A 14,954-nucleotide genomic window follows, 5' to 3' on the forward strand; every position below is an offset into this window, starting at 1 on the left:
TCACTATAATGGCTATTTTATTGATCCTCAATGCTGCTTTAATATTCGCTGTAATGACAGTAGTCATCTTCCAAGTGAATGGTAATTGCTTAGAGCCACTTTTCTCTTGAATTTAATTTCCATAGAAGTGGTTTTACATTGGTAAGTGTCTGAAAAATATTCCCTACTCAGAAATGTAAGTACTGAGCTTAACATCCATGTAAAATATATTCACAATTTATGATGCATTTTTAATAAGTGGGGTATACCTAAAACAAGTGCTTTTTACTGAAAATATAATTGTTTCTGCAAAGACACAGTAGTTTTCAAAATATTAAGAGAAACCTCCTGGGTGCTTGCTGAGAAAAAGCCAAAGCTTTATCACAAATACTGGTAAGAAATGAAGGCCATGTTTTATTTCATACCTTATGAGCAGGTGTGTGCTAATGTATGACTGGTAGTGTTTCCTCATGACTAGTAATTTTTCTAATTTGTGTACCACGTAATCGAATAAATCACATTTACCAAACGTGCACAAACACAACTAAATTACAAAGATGATAATCAGAATTAGATCTCGTGTCTCCGACTGTATTGCAGTCTGCTGAAGTTAAAATGTAGGTCACAGTGATGGCAACGTGTCTGACCTTTGCCCTTTCCTCTTTGTGGTTTGTTTTTGCTTTTTCTTTGCTCAGACATAGATGAGTGTTCCACACAGATGCACTACTGTCAGGCCAACACAGTGTGTGTTAATTTGCCCGGAGGACATCGATGTGACTGCCTTCCAGGATTCTCCAGAGTAGATGACTTCTCCTGCACAGGTCAGTCACAGACACACACACACACACACACTTACTTTTCTCTGTACGCACATGATGCTAAATTCAGCCCATAAAGCCTTTTGTTTGTTTGTTTGTTTGTTTGTTTGTTTGTTTGTTTGTTTGATTTTTTTTTACTAATATGTAACTAAATTCTCTAAAATGGAGTGCAAATAAGCAGAAGTGTCAAAAGTACACACATTCTTTACTCAAGTAGAAATCCAAATACTTGCATAAAAAAGACTCTGGTAAAAGTACTGATTCAACTTCTTTTTTTCAAATGAAAGTACAAAGGTACAAAAGGCTCTGAAATATACTGAAAGTAAAAAGTAGCCCTTTGAAGGACATTTCTACCAGCTGTTGCTGTGCAAAACTAACTGAACCTCACATAATATAATACAGGGTTAGTCAAAATTATGTTAACACTTAAATGGTTGAAACCATTTATTCGGTCTCGTCCTGCAAGTCGTTCTGCAAACTTGCGACGGACTATGGTTGGCGAACCATACACTTCCATCAAGCTTGCAACCATTCTTCTTTGCTCCAGTGTTAATCTGTCACCCATGGCGTACGTCTATCTGCAGGAGAAAAATAATCCATTAGTGTTAATATAATTTTGACTAACCCTGTATAATATATTATTATATAATATAATATGAGACAGGACGGCACAGTGGTGTAGTGGTTAGCGCTGTCGCCTCACAGCAAGAAGGTCCTGGGTTCGAGCCCCGTGGCTGGCGAGGGCCTTTCTGTGTGGAGTTTGCATGTTCTCCCCGTGTCCGCGTGGGTTTCCTCCGGGTGCTCCGGTTTCCCCCACAGTCCAAAGACATGCAGGTTAGGTTAACTGGTGACTCTAAATTGAGCGTAGGTGTGAATGTGAGTGTGAATGGTTGTCTGTGTCTATGTGTCAGCCCTGTGATGACCTGGCGACTTGTCCAGGGTGTACCCCGCCTTTCGCCCGTAGTCAGCTGGGATAGGCTCCAGCTTGCCTGCGACCCTGTAGAAGGATAAAGTGGCTACAGATAATGAGATGAGATGAGATAATATGAGACATAACACATTCACCAAGAATGTCATTTTTAAAGATGACAACTTCAAACATTTCTCTGAAATCAGGCCATAGATGAGGGCTGTCTTGCTGATCTGAATCTGCTCCATCAGCAATGTTGCCTGGTTCACTTTCATTCATGTTGTTCCTAGTGTTTCCTGTCATGGACATCTTATTCAACAGATTCACTCGAGCCTGGCTTGGCATGAGCGACTGCGCTCGTCCACGCACACGGTGTACGTTGCACGCACTTTAAGGACCAATTAGAAAGAGAAACACCTGTTGCTGGTTTGAGCGCAAACAGCACGCTCATATAAGGACTCAGACTGCACACAGAACTCTTCGAAGTATTATCATGATTATCATCACAGTGTGACCACGCTATCAAGTCATGTTTATGTTAGATTAGATGAGATTAGATTAGATTCAACTTTATTGTCATTACTCAGTATAAATACAGGGTAACGAAATGCAGTTAGCATCTAATCAGAAGTGCAAATAGCAGAAATGCAGTATAATACAAATAAATACAGTATGTGCAGATAAGCAATATGTACAGGTATAGATGAATGCAGTTATGTACAGCTAGTGCAAATGAGACGGTTATAGTGAGTAGAGAATGTACAGATAAATAAATAGGATGTTCAATAGTTCTGTGCAGTATATGTACGGTAGTTAAGGGAGAAGTAACTACAGGTAGGGCTATAAAAAAGGGTGGTTATAATTATAATTATCCTTAGGGCTATATACAGAAGTAGCTAACTTGCTATGCAGATGTCTTGTGAATATAAAAGAATAAGAGTTGAATAGGCATACAGAATATACACATATACATCTATGCAGTATATGTACAAAAGTTATGGGAGAAGTATGTACAGGTATGGCTATAAAAAAGGGGTGGTTATAATTATCCTTAAGGCTATATACTGAAGAACTAACTTGCAATACAGATATCTAGTGAATATACAAACAATAAAAGTTAAATAGGCATTCAGAATATACACATATACATACATACATACATACATACATACATACATACATATATATACCTATACATGCACACCTAAACTCAAGTGTGGATGTAAGCATATACATATATACACACATATGCAAGACTGGCTGTGTAAATAGATCCAACAGTAGAGAATATTGATGAATATGTACAGCTATGGAACCAGATGTGCAGTTATCAAGTGCAACAAGAGTCAATACAGGTAGAAGGAGGGTGTGGGATCACCTGCTGGCAGAGTTCAGTAGGGTGACGGCTGTGGGGAAGAAGCTGTTCCTGTATCTGCTTGTTTTGGTCTGCAGACTCCTGAATCGCCTCCTGGATGGGAGGAGCTGAAAGAGTCTGTTGGCTGGGTGGGAAGAGTCTCTGAGGATGCTATGTGCCCGGCGCACGCATCTCTTCTTGTAGACTCCCTCAATGTCCGGAAGTGGAGCACCTATAATGCGTTGGGCAGTTTTCATCACCCTCTGGAGTGCTTTGCGGTCAGCAGCAGAGCAGTTTCCATACCACACTGTAACACAGTTAGTCAGGATACTCTCTACTGTGCAGCGGTAGAAGTTGCCCAGGATGACAGCAGACAGGTGGTTTCTCTTCAGTGTTCTTAGGAAGAAGAGACGCTGATGGACCTTCTTGATGAGGTGGGAGGTGTTGGTAGACCAGGTCAGGTTCTCTGAGATGTGGGTCCCCAGGAATTTGAAGCTGGAGACACGTTCCACCTCCATGCCATTGATGTGGAGGGGGGTGTGGGTGCCTCCCTTCTCCTTCCTAAAGTCCACGATGATTTCTTTTGTTTTGCTGGTGTTAAGGAGCAGGTTGTTGTCCGCACACCAAGCAGCAAGGTGTTTAACCTCTGACCTGTACGCCGACTCGTCATTGTTGCTGATTAGTCCAATCACTGTGATGTCGTCTGCAAACTTTATGATGGAGTTACTCTGGTTTATGACTCTGTTTTCTGTTTTGTTTATTTTGAGACTCTGTCTTTGCCCAACATTTTGTATTATATATCCAAACCTGTAAATAAACACCTTCCTGCAATTACATCCATCCACAACCACATTTATCTGACAGAATGCTTTGCTGAAACCATGGATGTAGCAGGAAGTTACAGGCATGTCGTGCAATCCCGTGCTAAGGTCACAGTGCCTAAGCCATGATTGATGGGTTTTTTTTTCAGCGGCTAGGGCTGTATATACTGGCTCCATATGAAAGAGTGGAGGAGCCGCCCAATGGATTTCTACTGCAGTGCCATTTCTGTTATGAGGACTTGGTGGAGCCCAAACCTCTGGAGAGCTTGTGGGTGGGATGCATAATTGGGTTGGACCAACATTCTAGTGGGCTGAAGGGCTAGTCTGAGTGCAGCACCCATGCCTCCGGAGCTCGAAGCTGTTCAGCAAGAAGCTCAAGTCCTGGTTCCAGTCTTCCAAGAGGGAGAACCCCCCAAAAAAATTGGGGGGGCTGATGGAGGCCGACAGGGTGGCCTCCACTCCACTGCTTGTTCCAGAGGCCAACAGGGCAGCCTTTGCTCCACTGCTCGCTCCAGAGGCCAACAGGGCAGCCTCCACGCCATTGCTTGCTCCAGAGACTGACAAGGCAGCCTTTGCTCCAGGCTTCAATGGGGACAAGCTCTTCACTCTGCCACCTAGCTTCAAAGATGTCATCACACCACCACCTGGCTTTAGCAAGGACATCATTACTCAAATTAAGCCAAGCCCATGCTAAGATTAAAACCCAAGGCCATGTCCAAGTATAATGCCCATGCTAGTGCCAGAGTCCATGCCAAGTTCATGCCCAAGTCCATGCTAATATCAGGGCCCTTGCCAAGATCAAAGTCCATGCCCATGCTCAAACTCATGTCCATGCCTGAGTCCATGCCCATGCTGACACCTGAGTCCATGCCCATGTTCAAGTCCATGCCCATGCTCAAGCCCAGGTTCATGCCTGAGTCCATGCCCATGCTGACACTTGAGTCCATGTCCATGGTCAAGTTCATATCCATGTCAGAGACCATGCCCAGGCCCAAACCCAGGCCAATACCTGAATCCATGTCTAGTCCAGAGCCCACGTCCAAGCCTGAATCCATGTCTGTGCCTGAATCTGAGTCTAGTCCGGAGCCCATGTCTCATCTGGAGCCCATGTCTGGGGCTATGCCTGAGCCCACATCCATACCCAAGTCTATGCCTGAGTTGATGTCTATGCCCAAGTCTATGCCTGAGGCCCATGTCAGGGCCTATGTCTAAGCCCATGTCGATGCCCAAGTCTATACCTGAGCCTACATCCAGGCCTATGCCTGAGCTCATGGCAGAGCCCATGGCCATGTCTGAATCTATGCCTGAGCCCATATCTATCCCTGAGCCCCCGACCATCCTCATGTCCTTATTTGCATCAAACCCCAAACCAAAGCCTTTACCTGTGTCCTTACCCCTGTTTAAGGCCCAACTGGACCCAAAGCCTTGGCCTAAGCCCAAGTTCCAGTGGCACATCCATCCAGAGCTAGAGTGGGGCTCCGAGGGGCCGTGTTCTAGTGCCAGGTCTTGAACCCCGGGGCTAACCAAGGAGGGTTTTAGCCCCCAGAGGGAGCTTTTTTTTGGGGGGGGGGGGGGGGGGGGGTCTGTCACATCTGCATGTGCACTCAAGCTTGGCTCAGCATGAGCGGCTGTGCTCATCCACATGCATGGTGTACACTGCACGCACCTTAAGGAACAATTAGGATTAGAAACAGCTGTTGCTGTTTTGAGCACAATCAGCATGCCCATATAAGGACACAGACAGCACACAGAACTCTGTGAAGTATTATCACCATTATCATTATGGTGTGACCACTTCATCAAGCCATGCTTATGTTACTCTGCACTGTAAAAAATGTAACTTGCAAAATTGTTGAGTGAAAAAAGGATTCTAAGTTGAATTAACAAATTTCCCTTCTAATTGTTCAAGTAACTAAAAAAAATAGTTGAGACACCTTTCCTTCACCACAAGTTCGTAGGAAGTGGAAAATTAAGTTAAGTGAACTTATATATTCAAGTGCTGATTGACGCCCCTTAACCAATGCCACTGTGCATGCGCACTTCACAAGTTTGAATGTTTCAATGGTCGGGTGGAGTGAGAAGTCCGTGGAAACTGACACAAGACGTTGTATGGAGCACTTGCATGTGACGTCACAGCCGATCCAGATTGTGACAGACGCCATCTTGTCGGTCAAACGCCATATTTCCGCCTTCTACTTCTACTTCTGGTTCTACTTCTGCTTTTACTTCTACCTTTTCTTCTGGAAAACCCTACTATATACAATTCTACTACAACGGCTGCGGCTACAAGCTCTCCCTACCTGTGCACGTTTTTTATGTTTTTTGTGTGTATTTTTGCATGTTGTTCGTCTGTACCGGACTTCAATATCCACTACAACCGTATGGACTTACTGGACATTGGTTTCCAGCAGAAAATGATGGTTTGTAGCGATTTCCATCGCATGCACAACATTCCGGACGAGAAAAAAAAAACATTCCGGACGAGATAGCGAGACCAGCGGGGTCTCCGTGGATTGTTATCGGAAGCAAAGCGAAGGAGGCGGCGCCGGTAGCGGAAGCAAACGTGAGGCTGCAGAGCCGGCCTGTTGACTAAGCTCAGAAAACAGTTACTCAAATCTCCACTGCTAAGCCTCTACCTCTCCAACGCCAGATGCATGTAAACAAGACGGACGATTTGGAATTACAGCTGGAATTACCTTATTCTATTCTATAATCAGCTGGTCAGTGCTATACTCAATACTTAAGTGACTTACCCGTCCAATGAGGATTCTTGTTTACAATATGCCACATCTGAGTCGCTGACAAATCCTGAATTTCTGTAAAGATAACTGTCCAGAGATTTATAAGCACGCAGTGCTTCACCACTGAACAGCGAGGGAAAGTTAATGAGGTAATTATACACGTCCGGGTATTCCGCTGGCAGTTCAAAATCTGGTCGTGAAAACTCCGTCCGGTAAGCCATAAGGGTCACAAATCTGTAGATCGTTTATTTTAGACATATATCTAGTTATCTGTTCATTAGAAAAATGAGCCGTGTAGTCCGTCGGTTGAAATTGATCCATTCTGTACACGAGTGCAGCAGTATTCAGCGGTGTTTTTGACCGACAAGATGGCGGTTGTGTACTTTCCGGTCACGTGACTGCAAGATCTCTATAGGAGTATAGACTAAGCTTTCCTCAACAGAGGCCAGGGAATTCCTTCCTTGTATGTCGGTATTTGTTTCTGTTTGTGTACTAATAGGCAAAGTGAAGTAGAACTTAAGTGTTGAGAGGTTTGTGTTAACTAAAAAATGAAATGCACACTAAGCCATTGTAAAAAAAAAAATAGTCAAGCCAACTTAAAAATGTAACGCAACCTGCTGCCAAAGGATTTTGAGTAAACTCAACTTAGAACCATGATGTGCCAACTTGCTCTTCTGAGCTAATTGGCATTATTATTTCAATTTATTTCAACTAAACAATTTGTTGGACTGAACTTCTAAAGGCAAGGCAAGTCAACTCAACATAAAATACTCTTCTATGTGAACTAAAAAGACCGTTTTGGGGCGTCATGGCTTAGGTGGATAAGACGCCATACCATAAATCCGGGGACCCGGGTTCGATTCTGACTCGAGGTCATTTCCCCATCCCTTCCTGTCTCTCTCCTGCTCATTTCCTGTCTCTACACTGTCCTATCCAATAAAGGTGGAAAAAGCCCCAAAAAAATCTTTAAAAAAAAGAATAATTTAGGATAAGTTAATGTTTTTTGTGCCAACTTCCTTTTCCAAGTTAATTGGAATGATTATTTCAATTTATTTCAACATCACAATTTGAAGGCACTGAACTCGCTAAATAAAGTAAGGTCAACATAAAATACTCATCTGTGTCGACTTAAAAGAGCAAGTCAGCACAACTATTTGGCCCGGAGTTGAGTTTACTCAAAATCCTTTGGCAGCAGGTTGCGTTACATTTTTAAGTTGGCTTGACTAATTTTTTTTTACAGTGTGGTTTATGACTGTGTTTTCTGTTTTGTTTATTTTGGAACTCTGTCTTTTCTTCACTGTTTGTTATATATGCAAGTCTGTAAATAAACACCTTTCTGCGATTACATCCATCCACAACCCCATTTATCTGACGTTGGGGAAGTGTGCAATGATGCAAAATAAAAATCTAATTAAGTATTTATGCTTTGTTATTTATCACCTCTGCAAATAAGAGAAGTGTCACTGAGCCTCAGTTGGAGGTGAGATTTCGTACAGATGCCATGGTTTTATGGCTGCACTAGATTTACTATCTGTGTTACCAATGTTATCAGCTTAGAAAGAAAGAAAAAAAGAAAGAAAGACATATTTAAGAATAACGTGACCAATTACAGTTTGGTTTGGGGTGTAAAGTCAGGAAATCACTGTTTTGCCTTCACTGTTTGCTTTCTGTTTATCTTCACATAATTCATTTTTTATCAAAACTATAATTTTATGAACAAAACATTCTGATTGCTTTTGTGCCGTTGTCAGACTACTGTTTGATGGAAATATTTTCAGTGAAGTGATTTTGCAGAGATCATTTCAAATGGCATATTTCAAACAAAAGTTCAGTGACACATTTCTGAAGCTCAGGAAAGAAACTGCATGCTTTCATTTTGTAGCTGAGCCTCAGAAACACAGCCTGCAGTGCAGTGCTGAAAACGCTGCGTCTCTGTTTTGTAAAATAACAGTGATGAACTGACAGTGGTGTACCCAAGTGCCCAATGGTCATAATGAATAATTAAAAAAAACTCTCCTAAATGGTGTAAGATGAAGTTTAACGTAACCAACAATTAATCTACTCAAAGTATCTGATGACACGGTGTCAAGTAGGCATGTAAAGATGTATCATGTGATGATAAATTTTGATACAAATTTATGATGATTCAAATCGAGAAAATTAAAAAATGAATGGCGATTATTATCAGGCTGTATAATCTCTTAGTTTTTCCTAGCTGTAATTGCATTGTTCAGACAGCAGAGGGCACATGACTGCACCCTCGGTCGAAGTAACACAGCTTTAATGCCACAAAAATGGACACACACACACACAAAATCTAAAATGGGAAAGAGCTGTTGTGTGACTGTACAAATAGATTTAAAATGAAAGCAGAGCTCTCTTTTTACAGACTGCTGAAAGATAAAGAAAAGAGAAGCAAATAGAGGCAGTATAAATGTTCATAAAAGTTTGTTAAGAAAATGCCTATTTATTCTTAACTTTTTAATTTTTAATAAAAGGAATATTTCAGTTAATAGGCTATAGTATGCTCACCGGCTACTTTAATAGGAACATGTTGTTGATTCTAAGATCCCTGTTCTTGGCTGCAGGAGTGGAACCCAATGTGTTCTTCTTTCTGCTGTTGCATGCTGAGATGCTTTTCTGCTCACCATGGTTGTAAAGAGTGATTATATGAGTTACTATATCCTTCCTGGCAGCTTGAACCAATCTGGCCATTTCCCTCTGACCCTCTCTTATCAACAAGGTGTTTGTTACCACCCACAGAACTGTTGCTCACTTATACGATGGTTTTTGTTTTTGACACCATTCTGTGTAAACTCTAGAGACTGTTGTGTGTAAAAACCCCAGGAGATCAGCAGTTCTTGAAATACTCGAACCACCAACCACCATCTGGCTCAAACCAACACCCATGCCACAGTGAAAGAAAGTCACACTTTCAGATCATAATTTTTCCCATTCTGATGTTTGAAGTGAACATTAACTGAAGCTCTTGATTTGTATCTGCATGATTTGATGCATTGTGCTGCTGTCAAGGGATCGGCTGATTAGTGAACTGCATAAAACAGCAGGTGGATGGATGTTCCTAATAAAGTGGCTGGTGAGTGTATTTTACTCCAACCTTTTTGAATGTGAATGTGGGTAAATAATTATTGGTGATCAAAAGTATTTGTTTTTTATTCAACAATTTTTTTTTTTCAGTTGACAGAATGCGAAAATAAATGTTGCATTTTTGGTAATAAGATTTTCTTCATGGCGGTACGGTGGTGTAGTGGTTAGCGCTGTCGCCTCACAGCAAGAAGGTCCTGGGTTCGAGCCCCGGGGCCGGCGAGGGCCTTTCTGTGTGGAGTTTGCATGTTCTCCCCGTGTCCGCGTGGGTTTCCTCCAGGTGCTCCGGTTTCCCCCACAGTCCAAAGACATGCAGGTTAGGTTAACTGGTGACTCTAAATTGAGCGTAGGTGTGAATGTGAGTGGGAATGGTTGTCTGTGTCTATGTGTCAGCCCTGTGATGACCTGGCGACTTGTCCAGGGTGTACCCTGCCTTTCGCCCGTGGTCAGCTGGGATGGGCTCCAGCTTGCCTGCGACCCTGTAGAAGGATAAAGCGGCTAGAGATAATGAGAGAGAGAGAATGAGAGATTTTCTTCATTTAATTTTTTTCCAAAAATATCACGGGAAAACCGAATCGTGAATTGGGTGAATTGGTTCATACCTAATGTACAGTATGTTCATAATAGAACTTGTTTCAGTATTATATACTGCATGATCACATTTAAACTGGGGACGTGTGTCAGAAAGCTTTACAAAATGTCTAGTCCTCTATTTTTTTTGGTTTGTTGTTGCTGTTGTTGTTGTTTTTGTGTGATAAACATTAATTGTAATAATGCTGCATTTGATTAGAGGTTGGAACTTGTAATTTCCAACCTCCAATCAGAAAAATTAAAGGAGAAAACCCTCCTCACATCAAAACTCCTACTCAGGAACTCTTCTCAACGCTGAGTTCATCCAAATTCAGCAAGTGACATCAAATCAACATGGCCACTCAAAGAATCAGCAATAGCACTTTTTAAATGACCTGAAAACTGTATAAATAAAATATTAGCTTTTGAGCAATCAACATACACACATTTACTTATTAAATCTTGTAAAGTAAATATACACCACTCATCACAGTTAGCTGGCTGGCTTGTTGCTAACAGTCGCTAACACATGGGGGTGTCCATGTTCTGTTTTGTTTTGTTTTCTTCGACTACTAGAATGCTTGGTGGTCGAAAATGACATCATTGCGAGCTCCAGCTTCCCACTTGAAAAGACAAAATTCTTTTCAATTGAAAGCAAAATCCATTTTGAAGCTTGATCATTTAACAGCACATTATTTTGATCTGTATCGTGACGGTGTCATGCCTTCGTGTGCTTGAGCCTGGTGCAGCTCGAGCGGCTGTGCGTGTCCACTCATACATTGTACGCGTCCTTGAGATATTTGATCATTGCATACACATGTTGCTGATTTGGAGCACAATCAGCATGCGCATATAAGGAAGTTGTCTTCACAAACACTTCACAAAGTATTATTTCTATCTTGCTTATCATGATTCTCCTTGCCACGTTTGTTTCTAGTGATGTTTATGACTCTCTTTAGTGACTTTGTTTGACGACTCTGCTTTCTTTTTGCTGTCAGTTTTATTTGTTTTAGTTTTGTTACTCTGACCTTGCCTCACAGTTGAATATAGCACGCTTATTAATAAAAACCTTCCTGCACTTACAACCCCGATTCCAAAAAAGTTGGGACAAAGTACAAATTGTAAATAAAAACGGAATGCAATAATTTACAAATCTCAAAAACTGATATTGTATTCACAATAGAACATAGACAACATATCAAATGTCGAAAGTGAGACATTTTGAAATTTCATGCCAGCAACACATCTCAAAAAAGTTGGGACAGCGGCAATAAGAGGCTGGAAAAGTTAAAGGTACAAAAAAGGAACAGCTGGAGGACCAAATTGCAACTCATTAGGTCAATTGGCAATAGGTCATTAACATGACTGGGTATAAAAAGAGCATCTTGGAGTGGCAGCGGCTCTCAGGAGTAAAGATGGGAAGAGGATCACCAATCCCCCTAATTCTGCACCAACAAATAGTGGAGCAATATCAGAAAGGAGTTCGACAGTGTAAAATTGCAAAGAGTTTGAACATATCATCATCCACAGTGCATAATATCATCACAAGATTCAGAGAATCTGGAAGAATCTCTGTGCATAAGGGTCAAGGCCGGAAAACCATACTGGGTGCCTGTGATCTTCGGGCCCTTAGACGGCACTGGATCACATACAGGCATGCTTCTGTATTGGAAATCACAAAATGGGCTCAGGAATATTTCCAGAGAACATTATCTGTGAACACAATTCAACGTGCCATCCACCGTTGCCAGCTAAAACTCTATAGTTCAAAGAAGAAGCCGTATCTAAACATGATCCAGAAGCGCAGACGTCTTCTCTGGGCCAAGGCTCATTTAAAATGGACTGTGGCAAAGTGGAAAACTGTTCTGTGGTCAGACAAATCAAAATTTGAAATTCTTTATGGAAATCAGGGACACCGTGTCATTCGGACTAAAGAGGAGAAGGACGACCCAAGTTGTTATCGGCGCTCAGTTCAGAAGCCTGCATCTCTGATGGTATGGGGTTGCATTAGTGCGTGTGGCATGGGCAGCTTACACATCTGGAAAGACACCATCAATGCTGAAAGGTATATCCAGGTTCTAGAGCAACATGCTCCCATCCAGACGACGTCTCTTTCAGGGAAGACCTTGCATTTTCCAACATGACAATGCCAAACCACATACTGCATCAATTACAGCATCATGGCTGTGTAGAAGAAGGGTCCGGGTACTGAACTGGCCAGCCTGCAGTCCACATCTTTCACCCATAGAAAACATTTGGCACATCATAAAACGGAAGATATGAGAAAAAAGACCTAAGACAGTTGAGCAACTAGAATCCTACATTAGAGAAGAATGGGTTAACATTCCTATCCCTAAACTTGAGCAACTTGTCTCCTCAGTCACCAGACGTTTACAGACTGTTGTAAAGAGAAAAGGGGATGTCTCACAGTGGGAAACATGGCCTTGTCCCAACTTTTTTGAGATGTGTTGTTGTCATGAAATTTAAAATCACCTAATTTTTCTCTTTAAATGATACATTTTCTCAGTTTAAACATTTGATATGTCATCTATGTTCTATTCTGAATAAAATATGGAATTTTGAAACTTCCACATCATTGCATTCCGTTTTTATTTACAATTTGCACTTTGTCCCAACTTTTTTTGGAATTGGGCTTGTACATCCACCTCAGTGTCATTCACCTGACAGAATACTTCACAATGGATGTAGCAGGAAGATGCAGGCACACCGCACAGTTCCATGCTAAAGTCACATTACTGAACCCGGGATCTGTTATCTTCCTTCAGCGGCTAGGGCTGAACATTCCAGTTCAATATGACAGGGTGGAGTAGACACCCAATGGATTTTTACTGCAGTCTCACTTCTTTCACGAGGACTTGGTGGAGCCCAAACCTCTGGAGTGCTTGTGGGTCAGATGCATGATCTGATGGCTCACCAGATCACCACGCCGGTGGGCTAAATGCCTAGTGAGACTGCAGCACCCATGCTTCCAGAGCTCCCAGTCATTTGGGGAGGAGTTCAAGTCCTGGTTCCAGTCCTCCAGGAAGGGGAACCCCATAAAATTTTGGGGGGGGCGCTGCGAGTCGGGAGGCTGACAGGGCTGCCTCTGCCCTGCTGTTTGCACCAGAGCAGAGGCTGACGGGGTGGCCTTCGCTCCACTGCCTGCTCCAGAGCCTGCACTAGAGGTCGACAGATCGGCCTCTGCCCCACTGCCCGCTCCAGAGCCTGAACCAGAGGCCAACAGCGCGGCCTCTGCTCCACTGCCTGCTCCAGAGCCTGCGCTAGAGGCTGACAGGGTGGCCTCCACTCCACTGCCCACTCCAGAGCCTGCACCAGAGGCTGACAGCGCAGCCTCAGCCCCACTGCCTGCTCCAGAGCCTGCACGAGAGATAGACAGGACAGCTTCCATTCCACTGCCCGCTCCAGAGCCTGCACCAGATGCCAACGGGGCAGCCTCTGCTCCACTGCTAGCTCCACGGCTTGGCTCTGAAGATGTCATTGGTCCACCACCAGTCTTTTATGGGGATGAGCTCTTTGTTCTGCTACATGGAATCGACAGGGATGAGCTCTTCGCTTCACTGCCAGGCTTCAGGGAGGACAAGGTCCTTGGTCCACTGCCAGATTTCAGGGTGGATGTTGTAACTGTAACTCCAGTGCCCATGTGAGGATCCAAGCCCATGTCCAAGTCCATGCCCATGCTAACACCAATACCCATGCCAAGATCTAAGTCCATGTCCATGCCAAGGTCAGAGTTCAAGCCCAGAGTCATGCCTGATTCCATGCCCATGCTAATACCTGAGTCCATATCCACTTTCCCACACATGGAAACAATACTCTGGATGATGTTTACACCAGGGCGGCACGGTGGTGTAGTGGTTAGCGCTGTCGCCTCACAGCAAGAAGGTCCTGGGTTCGAGCCCCGGGGCCGGCGAGGGCCTTTCTGTGTGGAGTTTGCATGTTCTCCCCGTGTCCGCGTGGGTTTCCTCCGGGTGCTCCGGTTTCCCCCACAGTCCAAAGACATGCAGGTTAGGTTAACTGGTGACTCTAAATTGACCGTAGGTGTGAGTGTGAATGGTTGTCTGTGTCTATGTGTCAGCCCTGTGATGACCTGGCGACTTGTCCAGGGTGTACCCCGCCTTTCGCCCGTAGTCAGCTGGGATAGGCTCCAGCTTGCCTGCGACCCTGTAGAAGGATAAAGCGGCTAGAGATAATGAGATGAGATGAGATGTTTACACCATGCACAAAGGCACCTACAAAGCCCTCCCCCTCCCCCACCTTGGGGCCTCAGATCACTCCACTGTTATGCTAATGCCAGCATACAGGCCACTGGAGTCACCAAACCAGCTACAAAGCAGGTACGTGTGTGGCCAGAGGGGTCCTCAGAGGCACTCCAGGACTGTTTTTCCACCACTGACTGGAGCATGTTCAGACAGGCGGCCACCTACAACAACACTACAGATCTCCAGGAGTACACGGAGACCATCACTGCCTACATGAGGAAGTGCATGGACGACGTTACAGTCACCAGAACCATCTCCATTCGGGCAAATCAGAAGTCATGGCTGACAGGGGAAGTCCACAGGCTCCTGAGGGCTCGGAATGCTGCCTTCAGAGCTGGGGACAAGGTGGGCCTGAGGACAGCTAGGGCCAACCTAT

The 14,954-nt window shown here is 43.6% G+C and overlaps 1 protein-coding gene across 1 annotated transcript in view; it reads left to right on the top strand.

Moving 5' to 3' along the window:
• The window catches only part of LOC132899744 (protein kinase C-binding protein NELL1-like), a 528,774-nt gene that overhangs the window by 341,068 nt on the left and 172,752 nt on the right, over positions 1–14,954 (top strand). Inside the window, exon 13 of the mRNA XM_060941854.1 lies at positions 675–800. Coding sequence (XP_060797837.1) covers positions 675–800 — 126 coding nt within the window. The remainder of the gene's footprint in view (positions 1–674; positions 801–14,954) is intronic.

This window comes from Neoarius graeffei, chromosome 15 (assembly GCF_027579695.1).
Source record: "Neoarius graeffei isolate fNeoGra1 chromosome 15, fNeoGra1.pri, whole genome shotgun sequence".
In the NCBI taxonomy this organism is placed as follows: Eukaryota; Metazoa; Chordata; class Actinopteri; order Siluriformes; family Ariidae; genus Neoarius; species Neoarius graeffei.